At 40.6% G+C, this 20,626-nt stretch overlaps 1 protein-coding gene and 1 long non-coding RNA gene across 2 annotated transcripts in view; one reads left to right on the top strand and one right to left on the bottom strand.

Moving 5' to 3' along the window:
• PTPRT (protein tyrosine phosphatase, receptor type T) overlaps positions 1–20,626 on the bottom strand; it is a 1,137,038-nt gene that overhangs the window by 128,227 nt on the left and 988,185 nt on the right. Inside the window, exon 14 of the mRNA XM_019513020.1 lies at positions 10,959–11,094. Coding sequence (XP_019368565.1) covers positions 10,959–11,094 — 136 coding nt within the window. The remainder of the gene's footprint in view (positions 1–10,958; positions 11,095–20,626) is intronic.
• The window catches only part of LOC109294600, a 5,559-nt gene continuing 2,361 nt past the window's right edge, over positions 17,429–20,626 (top strand). Inside the window, exon 1 of the long non-coding RNA XR_002096578.1 lies at positions 17,429–17,531. This is a non-coding gene — a long non-coding RNA (uncharacterized LOC109294600). The remainder of the gene's footprint in view (positions 17,532–20,626) is intronic.

Genomic DNA, 20,626 nt, shown 5'->3' with positions numbered 1-20,626 from the left:
GTCCTCCCCAACCTGAGGTCTGAAGGCGATCCCCTCAAGTCCGGCTTCTATCACAGCAGGGAAGTCCCGGTCCCTGCACAAGAAAACGGAGGTGAAGAATTGGTTAAAGAGGTTCGCTTTCTCCTCTGACGCAACCACCAGATTGCCCAGCATATCCTGCAGGGGTCCCAGATTACCCGGCGCCTTCTTCTTCCTCCCAATATATTTGAAAAAGGACTTTTTGTTGTCTTTAATCTTGGACGCTAATCCGAGCTCAATGTCCGCCTTGGCCTTCCTATTAAATAGCATCTGACTCAAAAGAGGGAAGGGGAAGTTGTTAGGACCAAATTCTAATTAGTCTCTTTTTCTGTAAAGACACATTGTATTTGTCCTAGGAGAAAGCCTTTTGTCCTTAGATCCTACAGATGTACAAGTCCATTGCCTGCTTCAAGGCCCCAAAGTATGCAGGATAAAATGTGCTGGTGCTTTTTCCCAGAACATGACCATGGACTTCTGCAGGGGCACTGTGGGTTGTTCCAGGGCCAAGCTGGCCAAGCTTTGGGCTCTCACTTACTACCAACTGGCAAAGGAGTAGCAATGGAAGTTGAAAGGACAACATGTATAAATGACTGAACTGTGCCAGTTTTGATCATGGCTAAATCCTAGAATAAGAAGGTCTGACTCAAATGAGACACCTATTTAAAACCTTTGACTTGTCTAGGCATTTTTATTAGTAAAACTTAGATAAATAAAAGCAGGTAGTTCCCCCATTATCAGTGTTTTTTTGAGTCTGGATACATCTATAGCCACCCATCTGGGTATAAATACATTCAAAGAGATAATCATACACATGAATGGCAAATCTCTTAGAGCCAGTGAAGCTCATCCATCTTCCTTTCTAACCCTGTAGAGATAGGGAACCATGTAAGTATCAATACAAGTAGAATGAACCTCAAATAATAATATTACCCCGATTCTTTCTCCACAGGCTGTTCCCAGTCCACAGTCACTTTCTCAGATTACTTGTCTTGTCCCATCTAATTCTTTGGTGCTCAAGCTATCTGGCCCCATGGGCCTAATCCAGTGTACTTGGTCAGTCTACGGATGTGATGTGGCATGCAAGGCAGAGTCTGTGGACCAAACCAACAGCTTTCACAAGACCTGGCTGTGGACCTGTCTTAATTCTCAGGGCCTTTAATTACCCTGCCTTATCATGTCGATGTATTTTTCTCTTTCCATGCAGATCAAGGAGTTTTCTCTTCCTTGCTGCTTGGGGTGAGAGCTTGGAAGTGAGACATAATCTTTAGAGCATCAAGTCTCCCTGTTTCAGTTCTGGTACTGTTCTACAATAACCTACAGCAGCCCAGAACATCAGCTACAGAGATCTACCCACTCCCCACAGACTTCAGCATGCTCAGGGTACCCAAATTCTTCTGAGTTTTCAGGTGCAGAGCTGAAGCATATTTCAAATGAATGTGAACATAACTTGTTCTGTAACGTAGTCCTTTGCTGAATTGGAGAATATATTTGCATAGAAAATTAGGGTTGGAACGGAGGTCATCTAGTCCAACCTCCCTGCTCAAAGCAGGACCGTCCCCAACTAGATCATCCCAGCCAGGGCTTTGTCTAGCCCAGTCTTACAAACCTCCAAGCATGGAGATTCCACAGCCTCTCTGGGTAACCTGTTCCAGTGCTGTACCACCCTCCTAGTGAGAAAGTTTTTCCTAATATCTAACCTAAACTTCCCCTGCTACAACTTGAGACCATTGCTCCTTGTTCTGTTATCTGCCACCACTGAGAACAGTGTAGCTCCATGCTCTTTGCAACCACCCTTCAGGTAGTTGTAGGCTGCTATTAAATCCCCTCTCAGTCTTCTATTCTGCAGACTAAATGGATGCCTGTAGACAAGCATGGAGGCTGCACCAACGTGCTGTAATTACAGTGCATTGCAGCAGACTTGATACTCGAGCGTGGTAATTACTGTCCTTCAGCAGTCTCCCATGTCTCATGTATCAGCATTCCAGCAATTAAAAATGGTGGCAGGGGTGCTTGAACTAAAGCTCATTGAATGAGCTTTAGTTCAAGCCCCCCCTCCACCATTTTTAAGTGCAGGGATGCTGATACATGAAACACTGTGGTGCTATAATTAGAACAACTCTCAGAGCAGCTCTAATTAAAGCACTGTCCCCTCCCCACTCCCAGAGCATGTGTAAAAGTGCCCAATAAGCCCAGTTCCCTTAGCTTCTCTTCCTAAGTCATGTACCCCAGGCCCCTAACCATTTTCATTGCCCTCTGCTGGCTGGACTCCCTCCAATTTGTCCGTATCCTTACTGTAGTGAGGGCCCCAAAACTGAACACAGTACTCCAGATGTGGCCTCACTACTGCTGAATAGACAGGCATAATCACTTCCCTCAGTCTGCTGGCAACACTCCTATTAATGCAGCCCAGTATACCATTAGACTTCTTGGCAACAAGGGTGCATTGTTGGTTCATATTCAGCTTATTGTCCACTGTAACCCCTAGGTCCTTTTCTGCAGAGTGTAATATAGATAATACAGCTTTAAAAAAAATATAAAAAAATGCTGCCAGAATTTTTTATTAGTAAGAAAATTAAGAATTTTTCTTGGCTTTGTTTTGGAAAAAAACCTAAAGCATTTTGGCTTGGATGCTCTAAAAAGAAGATTAAAGAAAACAAAACAAAACTTCACCCCACTCTCCAAACCAAGCCTGAGGGAAGCTGTTGATATGCAACAAAATCAAGCCCAAATGGTTAGTTTGGCAAAGTTATAAAGTAACTGAAAACGGAGTTTTTAATGGGAAGTGTCACACAAACAATAATACGCGATGCAGCAAAAGCCCCATCTATCACATAGGCAGAACGTCTTTCATAAACAATGGTATAAACAGGACAAACAGGAGTTTCCCCAGTGAATATACAAATCCCTGTAGAGCACCTCCTTCCTACAACACAAGCATCTGCCACTTTGTAATAGACAGCTGGGTTTTATTTAATTAGTTTAATGTTCAGACACTAATCCAGAAAAAAGGAGCTAATTTTCTTAGAAGAATATAATCCTAGACCTTATATACCCCCCATCTCCTTTTTTGCTAGCACCAGCAATTTGAGGAACTTATTTACAGTAGACCAGTAACAGACTGTCTGATCCTATTTATTCAGTTGTATACTTAAAGGGGTCACTAGAGGCTCAGTTTTCTCAAACTTATAACTCAGAAAAACATCAAATTCTTGACTCTCTAGAGGCATGTAAGTCACAACAGTTAAACTGTTCAGATAAAAAAGGACTGATGACAATCCAAATACTTATGGAGTCCAAACAGTTAAATCATATTTGCTCAACCAAAAATTATACAAATGTCTATTTGGGCTTCAACAAGAATTACTAACTAGCTGTATAATTTATTATTCTTTATATCTGAAAATATTCAACTAATTCAACAAATGAACAATCTACCATCTGCAGAGTATTGACAAAGTCCTTGATGTCTACATACTATGTTGGAGCTTTGAAATTGGGAACCTGTCTCACTGGAGATTTGTCAGCACTGAGAAAGTGAGTGACATTTTATTTATTATGATTTGAAGTACATAGAAAACAGTCATATTTACAAATACATTATCTGATCATTGTCAGCTCTTGGGTTAAATTAATACCTTTTAGCTAATATATGTTAACGGTCATTAATTTCCTCACTGTAAAAAACTGCTGGGTGGCTAGGTACATGTATTAAACCTTAAAAAAGTCAATTTAATTAAATCAGATAGTCCAGTTTGGAAGCTTCAAAAAAAGGACTAGAAGGATTTGAAGATGGCTAAAATCAACTAAAGATTAGGTCTTTGTCTAACTTTTCACATAAGGTTTCAGGGGACCCTCTGGCTTACATAATCCAAAAGCAATCTTGGATTATTTGCCATTCTTAATCTTGGTTATATTGCCTTCTTCTTTTCTCTCTCCTTCTTTCTGTCTCTGCACTGATTAAGCAAAATGCTTCATTCAGGAAAATCAAATGCATTGTGTCTATTACTGATTAGGTATACTGCTCTGGGCCACAAGCAGATGTCACTGTGATATCTTCCAGCTTCATCTGAAGGTACTGCCTCAAGTTTGTCTAATTAAATTACTTCCTTTCTGCATCACTGCCTTGAAAGACAAGACTATCTTATACTAGTGCCTCTGTTGGCTAAAAGATGATTCTTTTTTCTAAGTGAGCTTGAAATCAAAGAGGTTAAATTGCTTGTGTTTTTGCTTGTACAACAAGAAAGTAAATTTGCTGTGAAATGATGTATTAATCTGTACTGTGGGCGTTCTAAAACCACAAATCTCAAGAAGTCTAAATCAATCCATGGCCCAAGACAGCATTTCCCATTTTAAGATCTGGTCCCAATACACCTTTGCATGCAACGAATGGGTTTTGTAGGCTCATTTTCATCTCTAAAGGACAACTGAACATATACCATTCCCTCTCCCCACTCCCTCAATCATGCTTGTCTGGTCCATTCCATAGTAGCCCAGAATCGGTTCAATAAGTATACATACAGATTAATATCAAGTTGTGCAAGGAGTGGTGGATGAAGTAAGCTTCCAGAACATCATCATACAGTGTCCCTGCCTCTAAAGTGGAAAAGATTTTCCAGGAAAGTAGCCAGTTGTACTCCAATATGACTCAACGTTGTTGTTGATATAACATAACCAAGGCTATAGACAAAGGGGTACAAACCACAGTGATTTTTCCCACACATAGTAAAGAAGGGAAAAATGGATATTGAAGATATAGAAAGAAATGCAATGTTCAAATGCTTGAGAACAGATTCTACGAAACAAACATCATATTTCTTACCCCCCCACCCACTAAATTTCCATAATCTTCATATTCTAAGATCCTGATCCTGAACTATACTTATATTTTTTACATCTGGAACTAAGACTATGGACAAACATGCCTTTTAACCACTTTAAAAGTGGAGAGGTAACTGCTGCTTGGGATCAGAGATTACCTGTTATGATCTTTAATGTCTGCCTACTTCTTTAATGATACAAGTTAATTACATCACTCTAACTTTGACCCTGATTGAAACAAGGTTTAAACAAGGTTTAAAATTACAGGGCAATGCTACATTTTTGTTGTTACAAAATCACATACATATAAGTTTCATTATAATAGCTTATATGACCTTATATTAGTATCCTTTGACGCTGATGCAATTGTTATATTTATCTATATACCTTAAGTTGTGTACAATTAGCGCTTTTGCAAGACTTCAGCATAAAATGGTGGGGAACAAATGAGAATGATCCATCTTGCAAGAATTTTATCAGTTATGAGAGATGAAGTACCACAAAAATCTAACAAAGACATAGGCTTGGTTTGGACCTGAATATCCCTATGCACCCATGTGAACCCAAAGGGAGCCAAAAGAAAAAAAAAGAGGAAAAACCCTGTGTTGTCTACACATACCATGTAAATGACTTCTTAATACTATAGAGAGCCCTTGGGTTTCACCTGGCCACTAGATAATGTTTGTTCATATAGTGTAGCCAGGACACACAGATTCAGCTCCCAAAAGTTAAACACTTTCTCAAACACAAATAGTTACTTCTCTCTGTTCCTCTGAAGACATTATACAGGATTTTGTCCACTAGTGACCTGGCATTTCTGATGGACTTCGAACTTCCATTACAAGAGTGAGGATTATGTAGATCCTTTACAGGACAAGGTAAATATACCACTCTTTTTTCCTGATATAGATAAATATAGCTCCCCTTCAGCAGCATAAGGATGCAGCCCGGAAGCTGGAGTGCAGGGGGCAGACGTGGTTTCTGGTTGTCACTGCAACTGTAATTGTATGGCTGTCACTAGCAACTCCTTTTTTTGTGCTCCCACCCCCATCCCCCAAGTCAACACCTGGGGGCACTGCCCTGCTCACTATGGCTGCGCAAAGTTTCGGTCACTGATTCGATTTGGTGGAGATTTGGCTCGATTCAGTGGCTGAATCTCTGAATCTGAATTGAATCAGGAAACCCATTAATTTCTCTGAATCAAATTGGAACCCTCCAAATTGATTCAGTGAGATTTGGAAAGATGCAATGATTCAGACAGACACAACTTTAAATGTTTTTTCTACATATCTCAAGGTACCATGTGGCTTGTGAATGCTGCAATGCTGGGGTGGATGCATTGTCCCACAGGAGTGGGGGGGGGGGAAGAGGGGAGGGGTGTGCTCCCCAGCATGCTTGGCAGCAGACCTGGAAGTGGACCAGAAGCATTCAGCTCAGTGACTGGTGCCTCCTGGGTCTGGGGAGGCACCCGGGGTCCCACCTGGCCACGTGCTCGGTGGTGGACCCAGAAGTGGACCGGAAGTACTTCTAGTCCACTTCAAGGTTTGCTGCCGAGCATGCAGAGCCCCACCTCCCACCCCCATACTCCTGTGAAACACTGCATCTGCCCCAGCATCACAATATTCACAAGCCTCCTAGTACCTTGAGGTATGTAGACAAAACATTTAAAGCTGTATCTATGGCTGAATCGCTGATTCTCCAAATCAGCATCAAATCTTCAGATTCAGATGAGCTGAATCAGGGACAGTGATCCGAATCAACTAACTGAATCACTGTCCCTGATTCGGGCCGAATCCAAATCCAAACTGAGTACGGCCCATTTCGCACACCCCTACTGCTCACCCTGACCTCGTTATGCCACTGCTCCATTTCACTCAATGAGATTAGTGGAGTCAAACTGAATTATGAAGATCTGACTCAGCATCTTCAGAGAAGCAAATTACTTACCTGTAATTCTGTTCATTTGGATCCTCTGTGATCTTACTTTCAAACTGTGTTACTGGGAGATTGAGAAAGAGCAACAGGCTAGTTAAGCAGTAAGCATGAATCCTGCCCTGGTGTTTTTTTAAGATGTACAGAACAAAAAGCATGGGCATAATTCATGTCAGAGAAATGGGTTTTACAGAGAAATTTGATGGAAGAGAAAAGGGACTATTAGCAAATAAATATATTCCAGTAAGACCCCCAAACTGGACTAAAACAAAGAGACTAAATGATTAAGAATGGGAGACTCTATTTAATCTATTTAATTTCTATGTAAACCTATACACAGGAATTCTGCAGCATGTACTAGAAATACTGAAATTAATACACAGTCTACAACAGGAAAAAACTGGGACCTGAACTTCAATATGTATTACAGATACCCATACACTAAGATGAGTCCTATGCTTTTATGATCTCCAGGGACTATGATTGAAGCATTTATGTGTGTACACACTAACAAAATAAGTGCTCATATACACTTTGCCAGTTTGTGGTTTCAGGTCCAAAGTAGAGCATTAACATTTACAGAAAAGTGTATGTCCTGACAATTTAAAGCAAATTACTTTCTCAAAAAATCTCTGACTCTAGCAACTGACTATTTTACATTCTAAGTCACAGGAAAATTATCACCAATAATGGGCTTATGATCACAATCAGAAAGTTATTGTTTCTTTTCTTCACAGATATTTGAGTTATAACTATACTATAACATGGGGCAAGAGTAATGAAAAATGTGGTCAATACTCAAAGGCCTGGGGAAGGTGTGGCATTATTCTATATATCATGATTGCTTTATATCAACCATGTCCTTAAAACCTTGCCTTTGAATCTGATAATAAAAACACCATTTAAGGGCACATGTGGGACTCAGAAGAGATGGGGAATGGAATAAAAAACTAAAATAAGACCTAGAATAAGATCCAGCTCAATTTCTTTTCATGAATTTTTTTTCTATTTTTCACTAAAGACATCTCATGTTTTCTGCATATGACTTGAAAGCTCCTGGATGCTGGAAATAGATGTAGCATTTAGGTGGAATATTAAACAAGGGTGCAATAAACATGACTACAACACACACACAATTCCATTTTTCCCCACAAAACTTCAAATATTTGTGTACAATTAGAATTCAAGAACAGTAGCTGTAAAACGCAGAACATCCACAATATCCATTCAAGTCAATGGGAGCTGAGAGTATTCATTGTCTATATAATTAACTGAAAATCAAAATATAAATTTATTTGAGATGCAAATGAATATAGTAGATGAACATGTATTTTAGCAGGCATAGTCAGCAGTGCCCTTATCTAAAATATTTCGTAACATGGATTTGGAGCAGTGGCAAGAGAGCTAGAAGTAAGTGTTTATTAATTTCTAGGAATATGTGCTTGATCCTGCAAACCCATCTCACATGACTATTTGTTATTCATGTATGCAACTACTTACTTATGTAAGTACAACCAGTTAGATCTTATTTCACTTGTTAGACATCTAACCAGCATCTGTCAAAGTGGAATCCTAATCCAGTTTGCTTAATACCCTGGAAAAATATTAACACTTTTACTTCAATTTACCCTTAATACTAAATCATAAAATGCAGCAAGGAGGAGGAAGACCCTCTCACCTTTGTGACAACAACTTTTCAGGGACTTAAGCTGGATTTCACTTAGATATTTGGATGTCTAAATGCTACTTCAATGCCTAGCGGGTTGAATAGGATTGTGTCCTGTCTAATTAATACTGTGATGGGTAAGACAGCTCAGATTTCATCGTGCCATAATAATATTGAAACTTAGGTTTAGCATCAGAAAATTGACTGGTAAAAATAAACACAAACTATCTCCCTGGTACTAAACTATTACTATCATCTCTCTTTCTCTATAGTAAAAACAGGGCTTTTAAAATGATGAAAGGGAAGCCAGATGCAAGCTTTGTTCTATTTTGAAGGCTGAATGTCGATGGTTCACAAAGAAAGCATACAGCCATACAAATGAACTACTGGAAAACTTTGCTTCGATGTGCACCAGCAATGGCTTCATAATGTTTCAGTCAAGCATAAACTAGAACTCTCAGAAAAACTTCTATCCACAGCAAAACCCAACCCTCTGTCCAGCTGAACAGATGCTTTAGAGCAGGGTTGTCAAACTCATCTGGCCCATTGATCAGATCCGGATCAGGGCCTGATCAAACCCACAGACAGGCCCCACCTGCTGGATCCAGCATGTGTCCTGCTCCAGCCACTCATAATCTGGGACACACATGGCAGTAGCTCCAGAGTTGCGGGAGCTATGCTACATGCAGTGGCCAGTCAGGGGCTGCAGGGCTGCACTGCAGGCAGTGGCTGCTCTGCTGTTCCACGGTTGTATTGCATGCAACAGCCGTTCCAGGATATAGGCCACTGGATCTGGCATGGAGCCAATGTATGCTGGAATTTGTGCTGCATACGGTGCAGTACCAGAATGGCTTAAGTGGGACTGTGTGGCACACAGGGTCATCTGGTGCACCCCGCATGCTGTCTGTGGGTCTGGATGATAGGGCTCTGCAGGGCAGATCTTTGACACCCATGCTTTAGAGAAAGGGCCATTTGTATGCATGCCCACGCAAGTTGGAGAATTAATAATCCTCCTGGAACAAGCCATTCTAGCATCTTTTTATCTAAAAAAAAGAAGACAAATGTAGATGACTTTTGTCTGAGATCTCTTTTGCATTTCATAGCCATGTATTTGATAATTGCATGGGAATACTGCATGCATCTACATCACATCTCTCCTCTTACCAAGTGCACAAAAAAGGACAGTTGTGAAATAAAGGCAAGTTTAAGAAATGTGCAAAACAGAAAGAAATTCTACACTGGAAAACAGCTCAAATCCTGTTTTAATAATACCATTTGTGCCTATTTAGTGTCATTCATTTCAGGATCTGAAAGTGCTTTACAAACAGCCTCAACACCTCTCTGAGGCAATGTTACCCATCCCCCTACCCTGCTTTTTACCCAGTGGGAGAAGTGACTTGTGCAAAGTTATGTTATGACGCTGAGAAACGGTAGACAAAGCCTGAAGTTCTACGTCCATGTTCTATGCCCTAGTGTTCCCGTGCACCCCCACCTGGGAAAAAGAACGTTCTAACTAGAAGTCTTTCATTCATGTGGTCATCTACATTTTCATAGCTAACCTAAGAACTCTGCTTTAAGAGCTTAATAGGATGAGTCTCATCTCCCCATCTCCACCTTTCTGCTGGGGTCCCACAAAATAATTTCCCGGGTCTCTTTCTCCTTACTGGGGTGGGGGGGAGAGGGTGCATCAACAAAGCAAAGCTAAAGGAGCCACTGAGTAGCATGCTTCCACTGCAGCTTAGGTTCCTAGTTATAGATCGTCTAAGCTAAAACCTTGATTTCTCTCTTCAGTATCTCCTTGTGGATGTCTAGTTATCAGGTCACGGTCAACACAGCTAAAACACACAGATACATTTCCTCCGCCCCAATCACTTCGCTACTCTTCTCTTGATCACTGGGGGTTACAGTACCATCCTACCTGTCACCCAAGCCTGTAGCTTAGGTGACATCTTTGACTCATACGTCTCCATACGTTCTGACTGTAACTAGATGCTTGCTGATTCTTTTTGCATAACACCCTTAAAATATGGCCTTCCTTATCCATCCACACAGTTAAAGCTCTCACCCAATCCCTTATCATTTTGCATTTCATTTATTTGTATCTCTTGTCCAGCTTCTCAATGCTTGCACAAAATACCTGAAATTTTCTCCCATGCTGCCCCCACCATGTTTGGGAAGAACTTCATGTATATATTTGCAATGCTACTTCATGATGATCTGTTAGAACCCTCCTTCTCTGTGATGGTTATGCAAAAAAACCTTGAAAACTGCTAGACTTGGTGGGCCAGGATCATTGCCTATTATGCTGACCCATACTGTCTCCTGTTCTTTTCCATCTCTATCTTTCAGCCATCAATTGTCTTCTATTTATAGTTCAAATTCTTTGAGGTAGGGACCACAACAGTGGTCTTCTTCCTCCTCCATGAACACAACTGCAGTATTTTATTTAACCAAGGTAAAAAATTGAGTGAAGTGAAAGTTATCTTAACCAGTAGGTCAAAAATGAAGCAAAGCAGAGACTTACCTTCTTTTGATAGTGAGCATTGCTCCCAAGAGGATAATAACAAACATCAGAAGCCCAGCTATAACTCCAGCCATTTTCACTGTGCTGTCAACTTGCTTTTCTGGCTCCACTGCATTGGAATTCTGGGTGGAAGCTCCTTAAAGTTGGAAGGAGAAAGGAAAAAAATAAAGGGGAAGTGTATTGAAAAAAATCTCATAATAAACAGGTTTTAATGATTGTTTTAAAACCCAGTTAAAAAACCCCATAAAATCAAAAAGCCATATAATCAAATGGATTAAAAACCCATACATGGGTGAAAAAGGAGGAAACCCATATAATCAAACTCCAACAGACCAATTGTTGATCAAGCCTGAAATTGTGCCAATATTAGTTATTACCAAATATTTCAGAGAAAGTTATAAGTCTTTTTGTCTGACTAGTTGTACAATGTTACACCAGACAGGGGAAATTTTTTCTTCAGATGACTGTCATCTTATGCCCAGAAGCAGGAGAGTTAATTGGAATTTTCATCCCATGTAGTTTAACAGCAGTTCTTAGTCACTGAAGCATTGAACTGCAGAAGGTTTGCAGTGAAATATCTCCATAATAGTATTGTAGTAACATTTTTCCTTTCTGAAATTGGAAAATAAACTATACCATTGTTCTGGATTTTGTAAACATGCACTGCCAATTTCACTTTGCTACAATCATTAACCCAACCCAAAAAACACACCTCCACATTGTCTACTTTGAGCCATGGACAAGTTCTGCTCTGACTTTTGCAAAAGACGTGATTTTTATCTCAACCAAAGCGTATCACATAGGCACTTAAGTATCAAAAAGATTTATACACTTGGGGTTTGCAAAACATTTCTTTTTTCATTTACTTGTCAAGCTCTGACTTCAAGGTTCTTTCTCCCTTTCAACAACTAAGGATCTTTCAGAATGTGACTACTTATTTAGATGGAGGAGCATATTGGAGCCCATTGCACACCTGTGTTCCATATGCTTCAGTACTTATGGTATGAATACCCTTCCAGATACAGCTCAAAATACTGAGTATGACCTAAAAAGCCCAAGCGAGGTTGAATCTTGTCTACCCTAGAGACTGAGACAAATGCTGACTGCTGTTATACCACGGCTATATTTATTTAGTGACTGCTGAAATCACTCTACTGACTAGAGTTACTTAAATCTGTACTGGCATAATTGAGATCAGAACGTAATCCTGTGCCCCACCAGCTGGATCTTCATGCTTGTAGATTCTAAATTTGAACACTCGTAGAGAAAGGACATGCAGGATTGAGAACAAAGCAATATTGCACCACAAGACCCTTGAGGTTTGTTTTGCTGATTTCTTTGGCAAAAGCTTGAGTTTGCTGATCTTCAGGAAAAATTGCCCCAAATTGCTATTCACTAAGAGGTTTGTAGAGAGAGAGTCTGAGCAAATCAACTTTTACTGAGGCAATAGGGCATACCATAGGTTATTTTTCTGTCAATGTGTGAGTTTGCAATGTGCTTTAAAAGGTCTGTACCTGCAAAAAAGTCACCATGAATATATTTGCCTAATTTAAATATATGAATGTAGAGGATATAAACCCTCCCTCCCCAACTCTGGCTTGGGTAATGCTCTTCAACGCAATGAGGATTTGGTTCTAAAATCATCCAGGGTGTACTGCCCTAAGAATCTGTTTTGTTCTCATCAGCTGATGACAGGAAAACATGAGGCAATGACAAGTACATTAAAAGGAGGCACTGGCTTCCAAAAAATACCAAAAGACACATACACTTTCAATTTCCACCTTAATGGATTAGATACACAAAATCTGGTATGAAGCCCAAATCAGCCAGACAACACACTTCACAATTTCTGGGTGCTTAAAACCCAGGATTTGTTGTGGAATCATTTCTGGTCCATGCAAATCAAATAGTCTCTTTAAATGAAGGCTCTCACTTAAACTCATCCCTAGCCTGTCTTACTTGTATGAAATGTCTGATACCTGGAGATAGTTCATATGAAACCCGCTACAGGAGAAGCTGACAATGTTTTGAAGGTCAGGAATGAAGTATAGTATTCTCCCCTATAACATCTTCCATGCTACCATGGCACAATGGTGACTTTTTGTTCAAGATGCCTTATTATATTGCATAAGAAATTCAAAACCCTTGCATGCCTTAAAATAAATGTGCATAATAGGGCTGTGCAAAGCTTCTGTTGCTGATTCATTTTGGTGGAGATTTGGCCCAATTCGGCAGCTGAATCTCTGAATCTGAATTGAATCAGGAGACCCTTTAACATCTCCAAAGCAAATCAAAATGCTCTGAATTGATTTGGAGAAATTCGATGATTCGGACATAGACTATAGGGCTGTACGAAATGGCACCACTCCATTTCGACTTGTTTTTCGAAGTTTCAATGAAACAAGGTTTCGTTTCAATTTGAAACCACCGTTCCATTTTGTTTAATTGAAACAGTGACGCTGTTTCAACATTTCACCCACAGGCTATAATGGGGAAGCTCAAAACAGCCTCTCTCATTTGGCAGACAGATCAGAGGACCACAACCCCAGGAAGGCTGCGGGGATTGTTCCAGTCCTCCCAGGGTTGCGGGCCCCCAATCTGCCTGCCAGATGAGGGAGGGAAACTGGGTGCTGCTGCATGGGACTGGGGAACTGGGGAAGAGAATTGAGCCCGATCACTCAGTTCCCCTCCCCAGCGCTGAGATCGATTGGGCCGGGGAAGGGAACTGAGCCAAGCTGACCTGAGTTCCCCTCCCCAGCACTATGTTTGGGCTACGACTGCAGTGCTGGGAAGGGGAACTCAGCTCAGCTGGGCCGAGTTCCTTTCTCCACCCCGATCGTAACACTGGGGAGAGGAACTCAGCTCAACTGGACTGAGTTGCCTTCCCCAGCCTGGTCATAGCACTGGTGAGGGGAACTGAGAGATCGAGCTCAGTTCCCTTCCACTACACTGCGATCGGCTTCCCAGCCATGGGAGGCAGCCCAGCCATGGGAGGCGGGGAAAGCCAGGGCTGCGCTCCCTGCCCAGCTGAGCCACATGGGGCTGCAGAGCTGCCAGGAGCACAGCCCTGGTTCTCTCCTGTCTCCCACCACCTGGCTGCTGATTGCTTCGAAACTGGAAACGTTTTGAAACTTCTGAAATGTTCTGACCAGCCTCATTTTGTTTTGAGGTTGTTTTCAAGGCCTTTGTTTCATTTCAATTTCACTGTTTTGAGCTCAAAAAGAGTTGAAACAGTGTCGAAACAAAACAGCCAGTGAAATTTCACACAGCCCTAATAAACACAGCTTTAAATGCTTTTTCTACATACCTCAAGGTACCAGGCAGCTCATGAACTCTGAGATGGTGGGGCAGATGGCGCATCCCATGGGGGCGTAGTGGGCGGGGGTGGTCCCCAGCACGCTCTGTGGTGGACCCAGAAGTGGACCAGAAGCACTTCCGGTCCACTTCTGGGTTCACCTCAGAGCGTGCAGGGGACCCTCTCTCCACTTCCCAGCTTGGCAACTGGTGCCTCCTGGTCTGGGGGGGGTACCTGGGGTCCCACCAAAGCTGATTGCCAAGCCAGGGGAGTGTGAGTGGGGGGTCCTCTGTGTGCTCGGCGGTACACCTGAAAGTACTTCTGGTCCACTACTGGGTTTGCCTGCCAAGCATGTGGGGGCCTGTCCCCTGTGCACTCCTGTGGGACACTCCATCCACCCCAGCATCTCAGCATTCACAAGCCATGTCTGGTACCTTGAGGTATTTAGAAAAAACATTTAAAGCTGTGTCCATGGCCAAATTGCTGATCTCTGAATCGGCATCGAATCTTCAGATTTGGCTGAATCAACGAATTGAATCACTGTCCACCGATTCAGGCCGGATCTGAATCTGAATTGAATATGGCCCATTTCACACACTCCTAGTACACAATATCTACATATTTAGCAGGTTTTTGAACGGAACATGTGCATTACGTGATTTGATATGGCACACAATGCCATCTGCTAGAGAATCACTCATGACATGAAGCGTGATTCTGAAGTACCTTTGAAGTTGTGTGACAGCCTTTAGAGGATCTTCTAGACATACTTGCAAAACTTTATAAAGCATATATAACATGTATAATTAAATCAGTCATTAATAGTGCATTTATATACTGTTCTGGCACTTTAATTATGCCATACGATATGTTTAAAAAGTATTCTTAGTTTAGGACATTCAGAAGATGGCATTCTTCATTTTGAGTCCAGTATGAGGACAGAGAACATGATGCTATGTTGCTCATATTTCAGATAAGAATGAAAACTCAAGACCTCACCATTAGTATAAAGATTTTATTGGACTTTTCCCTAAGATGAGGTCCCCAGTTTAGCTCCTGGAATAAAACTAGCCGAAGCCACTACAACTTTTGCAATTTGCTGCCCTGAACTGTAATACAATTGTTCTGTGTGTTTTTCAAGAGTTGCTCCATTCAGTTCAGAGTTGATGAGTCTGCAAATTAATATCTATGTATATTTAGCCATAAAGTACTTTGGAATTCTTCAGTGTGAAAATTAAATAAAATATACACAATAGAAGGGATATAATTTGCCATTTTATTTCTGCCATCTCCAGCTGTGAACTTTTCTTATTAAAATCCAGTAGTACAACTAACTACCAGACAATCTTGATACTCTGACAAACAGAATGTATAGTAACCACACAGTTTTCTTGCTTTTGAGGGTTCATACTTTAGCAGTATAATATGTAATTTGAAATGCAAAAGCTCTCTTTATTGGCCTTTATTCATATTACAACAGCATCTATGAAGCTGCAGTGGTGTCAGCAAAAACTTCACAACCACAAACCATCTGAAGTTGGCTACAATGATTTTTCCAGCTTTTAAGTCTCCTCAAATATTGTGATAGGTTTTCATCCTGGTAATCTAAACTTCAACACCCAGCCAAGGCTACTCCCCAGTGATGGAGGTCACAAACTTGGAGCCTCCTGCTGTTTTGCCTAGTTATTTGACTGGTTGCATTTAGCCCCACTGGTCAATTCAGGAGAGACAGAAGAAGCAATTTTTCATAAGATCCTTCAGGGTGAGAGGCTGCATTTATTACATTTTTACTTGACTGCATTAAAAAAAAAAGTTGGAACACAGTGTAATCCTCACCACTAATTCGCTGTATATGTCTGACATTGGCAGGTTGATGGCTACCACATACATTCCCATAATTTTACCAGTTAGGAGTAAGTGCACTTTTATTAGATATGTCACTTCACATTATAACCTACTACAGTTTTATACAGGGAAATAAAGGCTTCTTATCCATCCTGACACTTAGAGACCACGGTGACTGATTCACTAGTAGCTCCTATGTAGCTAGATCTACAAATCTTGGCAAAGGCCAGCAACTCCTTTAGACTACTGATCCTATCACTTGTAAATTGTCTCAGCTAATACTACCTAGGAATTGATCATTTGACAATATTAGAAATTCCTAAACCTCATCCTCTATAATAATTTGCTTCATTTGTGTCTTTGTGATTCTGTCTGTCACGCTCAAAAAACCACGTGCTCTCACTTTTCTGGACTTTCATGGATTGATTTCAATTAGTTATGGTGTACTCTCAGTATCTAAGCAAAAATTGTTCCTCCCTTAACACCCTTACTTTAACTTAAACTCATAACACCCTTACCAAGGTGAAGTGGAGAATAGACTGCAATTGAATGCAAAAAGAAAGGCAAGAGTGAGACAAAATGAAATAAATGACCAAAGAGAAAGTCGCAGAAGAGATGCAATGTAAACACCCATAAAAAATGACTGGCAAAAATAGGTTACTTTTTATAGGGCACCACATTTCTGTTATCCACCGTGTCATTACCTGCTTGAGATATTCTGCCTGGTCTATACAATGGATATCCATCAACATTTCCAAGTGTCTCCTCTTGTAAACTCCTTTGGATATTTCTTCAGACATTAATGATTTTTCATGAACAGTGTGTTTGGATTCAATCCTCTACACTGTTTGTGAAACATACATATTGTCACAATAATCTTTGGTCAACAGACAATGCACTGTTATATGATCAAATGTGTGTTTTAAAGTTCTGGTAATGCTCATTGTTTTGATTCATCATCAAATCCTGCAAATACTCTGGAAACAGTCTTCTTGGAGGCAGAATCATTCTACCTTTATGACAACAACTCCAGAATTGACCATCTGATGGTCTTTCAGCTGGCAAGTTTAAGAGTTACAAAATTGGCACACCATGTTCATCAATCCACAACTATATTCCTCATTCTCATCTTCAGTGAATCTGTTGTTACCTACTCTTTCAGCGTGTCTTCTATTGTCTCTGTGAACTCTTTGCCTTTCCGTTGCATCAATTCTATGACATCCTCTTTGCTCATTTGTTTTGTTTTGTCTTACTCTTGCCATTTCTTCTGCATCCAATTTCTGTCTATATCTGCTTCACCTTGGTAGGGGTGTTATGGGTTAAAGTTAAAGGAAGGGTGTTAAGGGACAATTTTTACTCGGATACTGAGAGTACACCATAACCAATTGAAATCAATCATTAAAAGTCCAGAAAAGTGAGCGCAGATACATTGGGTGTGACAAAGACACACAAAGCAATTTATTACAGAGGATTCTGCAAGGAGCTCATTAATAAGATAGGATACAATTTATGCCACGCTGCAGAGATACAAAGAACATAGGATCAAGGAAAGGTGTTCTTTTCCCAAGCTGCTAACCTCATCAACCCACCAGAGTAATCTACTGGTACTCTCATTAGCAACATACTCACATGTGCTAAAGGTTTTTAGCCATCTATCTTGGCATTGTGACTGCAATTTATATAGAACAAAATCCCAGACTGCTTCTGTAAAGTGCAACTAGTAGAAAACTAGTTTTAAATTGTGCCAGAATGTTAGACTTCTACAGCTCTCCAGAGCTTTCAACTTGCTATCTCACTCCTCCTCTCTTCAGACTATGAACAAATCTGGCACTGCAATGACTGCCAAGTTAACAATCCATTTCTTGGGAATAGGAACTTTAAAATCCAAAATGAGTTCTATTATATCTAAACTGCACTGTGTATTCCACTACGTTAAATCTTTCAGAGGATTTCTCTTGATTTCTGTGAGCTGAAATAGTTTCTGTGGCAACCTACAGTAACTGGACAGTTCAGCTCTTTATAATAGAATGTTCCATAAGAAAAGATTTTAAACATTTTTATATAATGCAGAGGACCCCAGTGTGAACTGTTGCTAAAAATCCTGGAAACATGTGTGCAACAACTTAGATGGATTTTGGGAATCTGAAAAACAAATAAAATGACCCAAATCCTAGTAAGGATTAATATTTTGCACTTGATACATTCATACTGCACAGTGGTAGAGCTGTTAAGGTGTCATGTTAGTATTCCAGAGGTGTGAGTTGACTTGGCTGCAAATGCATACTTGGTCATTCAGTCTTGGGAATCAAAGGCTACATTGTTCTTTTGTATGCCATTGGTTACAGAAACTATTAAGGCTACACTAGCCTTATGGGCCCCTAGCATTGAGAGGAATTATGACCTTGACTTTTTGTGTTGAAAATGTTGTTTCTATATACATTAACCTCAGAGGATCCATGCAACATAATGAAGCAATTATTTTATCTCTATTTTACAGAAATAAAGCTGAGAGCATGAAGAGACCCTGCCTTGGGCCACACAAACATACAAAAGAAGGGCCCTGAACACAGATAACTGGACTGAAATCCTGTGCCAATTTCCTCATGCCAAGCAGGCTTTCAAAGATTGCTAGAAAAAACCCAAGCAGGTCACAGAAAGAGAGGAGCATAAGTTAGGTGCAAGAATAGCTGTATGGTGACCACCCATGCAAGAAGTGGAAATATTTTTTGTTTGAAAAGACATCAACTCCATCTTTCAAGCTGGAGGATTTAAGGACAGAAATACAATTTAGAAACAAGGAGATTCAAGTAAAAAAGTACCTTCCATGAAGATAATGATGCACATGAAAGACACCCTTAGAAAAATGGTGATCAAGTATAGGGAGTTAAGAAAAGGCTACTGATATTTACACATTTATTTTGAATAGGGTGGATGCAATGCAATCATAAAGGCATAGATGAGTAATTATACATGGAAAAGACGGTTGTACAAGGATGGGTAGAACCATTCTTTTGGTACCAAAAAACCCAACAAACATGATACATCATCCAAAGTAATTTTTGTCCCTGTCTACTGAGGAATATAATCTCCATTTGCCCTAATTTCACTAAAAGGAAAAGCTAAAAATGAAAAACTGGTTCAGAGCTGGGCAACCTAAGGCATGTGTACCCCAAGTGGCCTGGTCAGCCTCTGCGGTACATGGCAGATGGGGCATGTGAAGGGAGCAGGCATCTCAGTGGGAGTTGGGCCAGGGGGCAGAAAGTAGAGCAGCAGATAAGACAGGAAGCAGAAAGCAAACTGGTAGATTGGGCAAGGGAAAGGGATTAAATAGGCACTCAGGGAGGATGGTGGCAGAGGATGGGGGAGTGGAGCTAGTTTGTGGCACACATGCCAAAAATGGCCCACACTGGACTAGCCCATTCCCAAGAAGCAAAACCTTTGAGACACGTTTTAATTTTGGAGAAAGAAGAAGCAACCAGCAACACATTATAAGAACAGTAGTACCCAAAGGAAGGTGTAGGGAAGAGAAATGTGGGAATCTATAAGGGATTATCAAGTGCACAGGTAGAATTAGTGGGTAGATGAAAGTAAATACAGTGAGGAGTTAAGATTAGTGCTACTAAACTGAGTGCGAATAATAGTAATAAAAACAGTAGAGAATCATTGATTTTTGAGATTTCAGTCAAATTCACAGTGGAGAATTTTCTCCTCTCTCTCAGTTCCCCCCACTCTCTTCAAAGCAGAAAGATTTAATTTTTGGTAACAGCAGATGTATAGCCTCAAGGGTGCAAAAGTTTATTGTGTTTACTTGGATGGAAGAAACATAGGTAATGATGATGATAATAATATTAAAGTACAACTGTAAATGACTGCAAATGACACTTTAGTTAAGACAGCATTTTCCCATTATACGTCCTTGTTCACAAAGAAGGTATTACAAGGTGGTTGTAAGTTGTAAGAATGGGGAAAAAGTAAACCTCCTCTCCTCAACATCACACACCTAAATTTAAAAAAAGGACCTAATTTCTGTATGTGTGCATGCTTCTGACTGGAATGGGTGGGAGAAGTGCAAAAGCTTTTGAGTGATATGGGATAGAGAACTGCAGGTGTTTTATAGCATGATTAAATGCTATAAAACTTACCATAGTAAACTAAATACAGCATGCTATACCAATAGAAACTAATCAATCTTCACAGCAACCAGTTCCCATCGAACAGTGAAACAAGGCCATCTTTCCAGCCCAGACATCCAAAGGGCTCAGAGCCCCAACAGTTGTCTAGGCAAATATAAATTCATCTTCATTGAAATCCACTGAATGATTGGTGAAAGAAGGGAGAACCATTATGGTCTACTATGTGGACTATACTAGGGAGCCTAACAACATACACTGTGTGCGCTGAATTCCTAGCACAAAATGGGTGGATCTGTGGTAAAGTGAGAAACTTCCTAGCCTCTGCCTATCACTCTTGCAAACAGGACCCAACTGAAAGCTTTTATTTTCTTGTATTTTTGAACCCCCCACCAGTC

The sequence above is a fragment of the Gavialis gangeticus genome, unplaced genomic scaffold (genome assembly GCF_001723915.1).
Source record: "Gavialis gangeticus isolate Ggan-Ray unplaced genomic scaffold, GavGan_comp1, whole genome shotgun sequence".
Taxonomy (NCBI): domain Eukaryota; kingdom Metazoa; phylum Chordata; order Crocodylia; family Gavialidae; genus Gavialis; species Gavialis gangeticus.
Note: the sequence above shows the minus strand (reverse complement) of the source record. Positions and strands in the feature narration are given on the sequence as shown.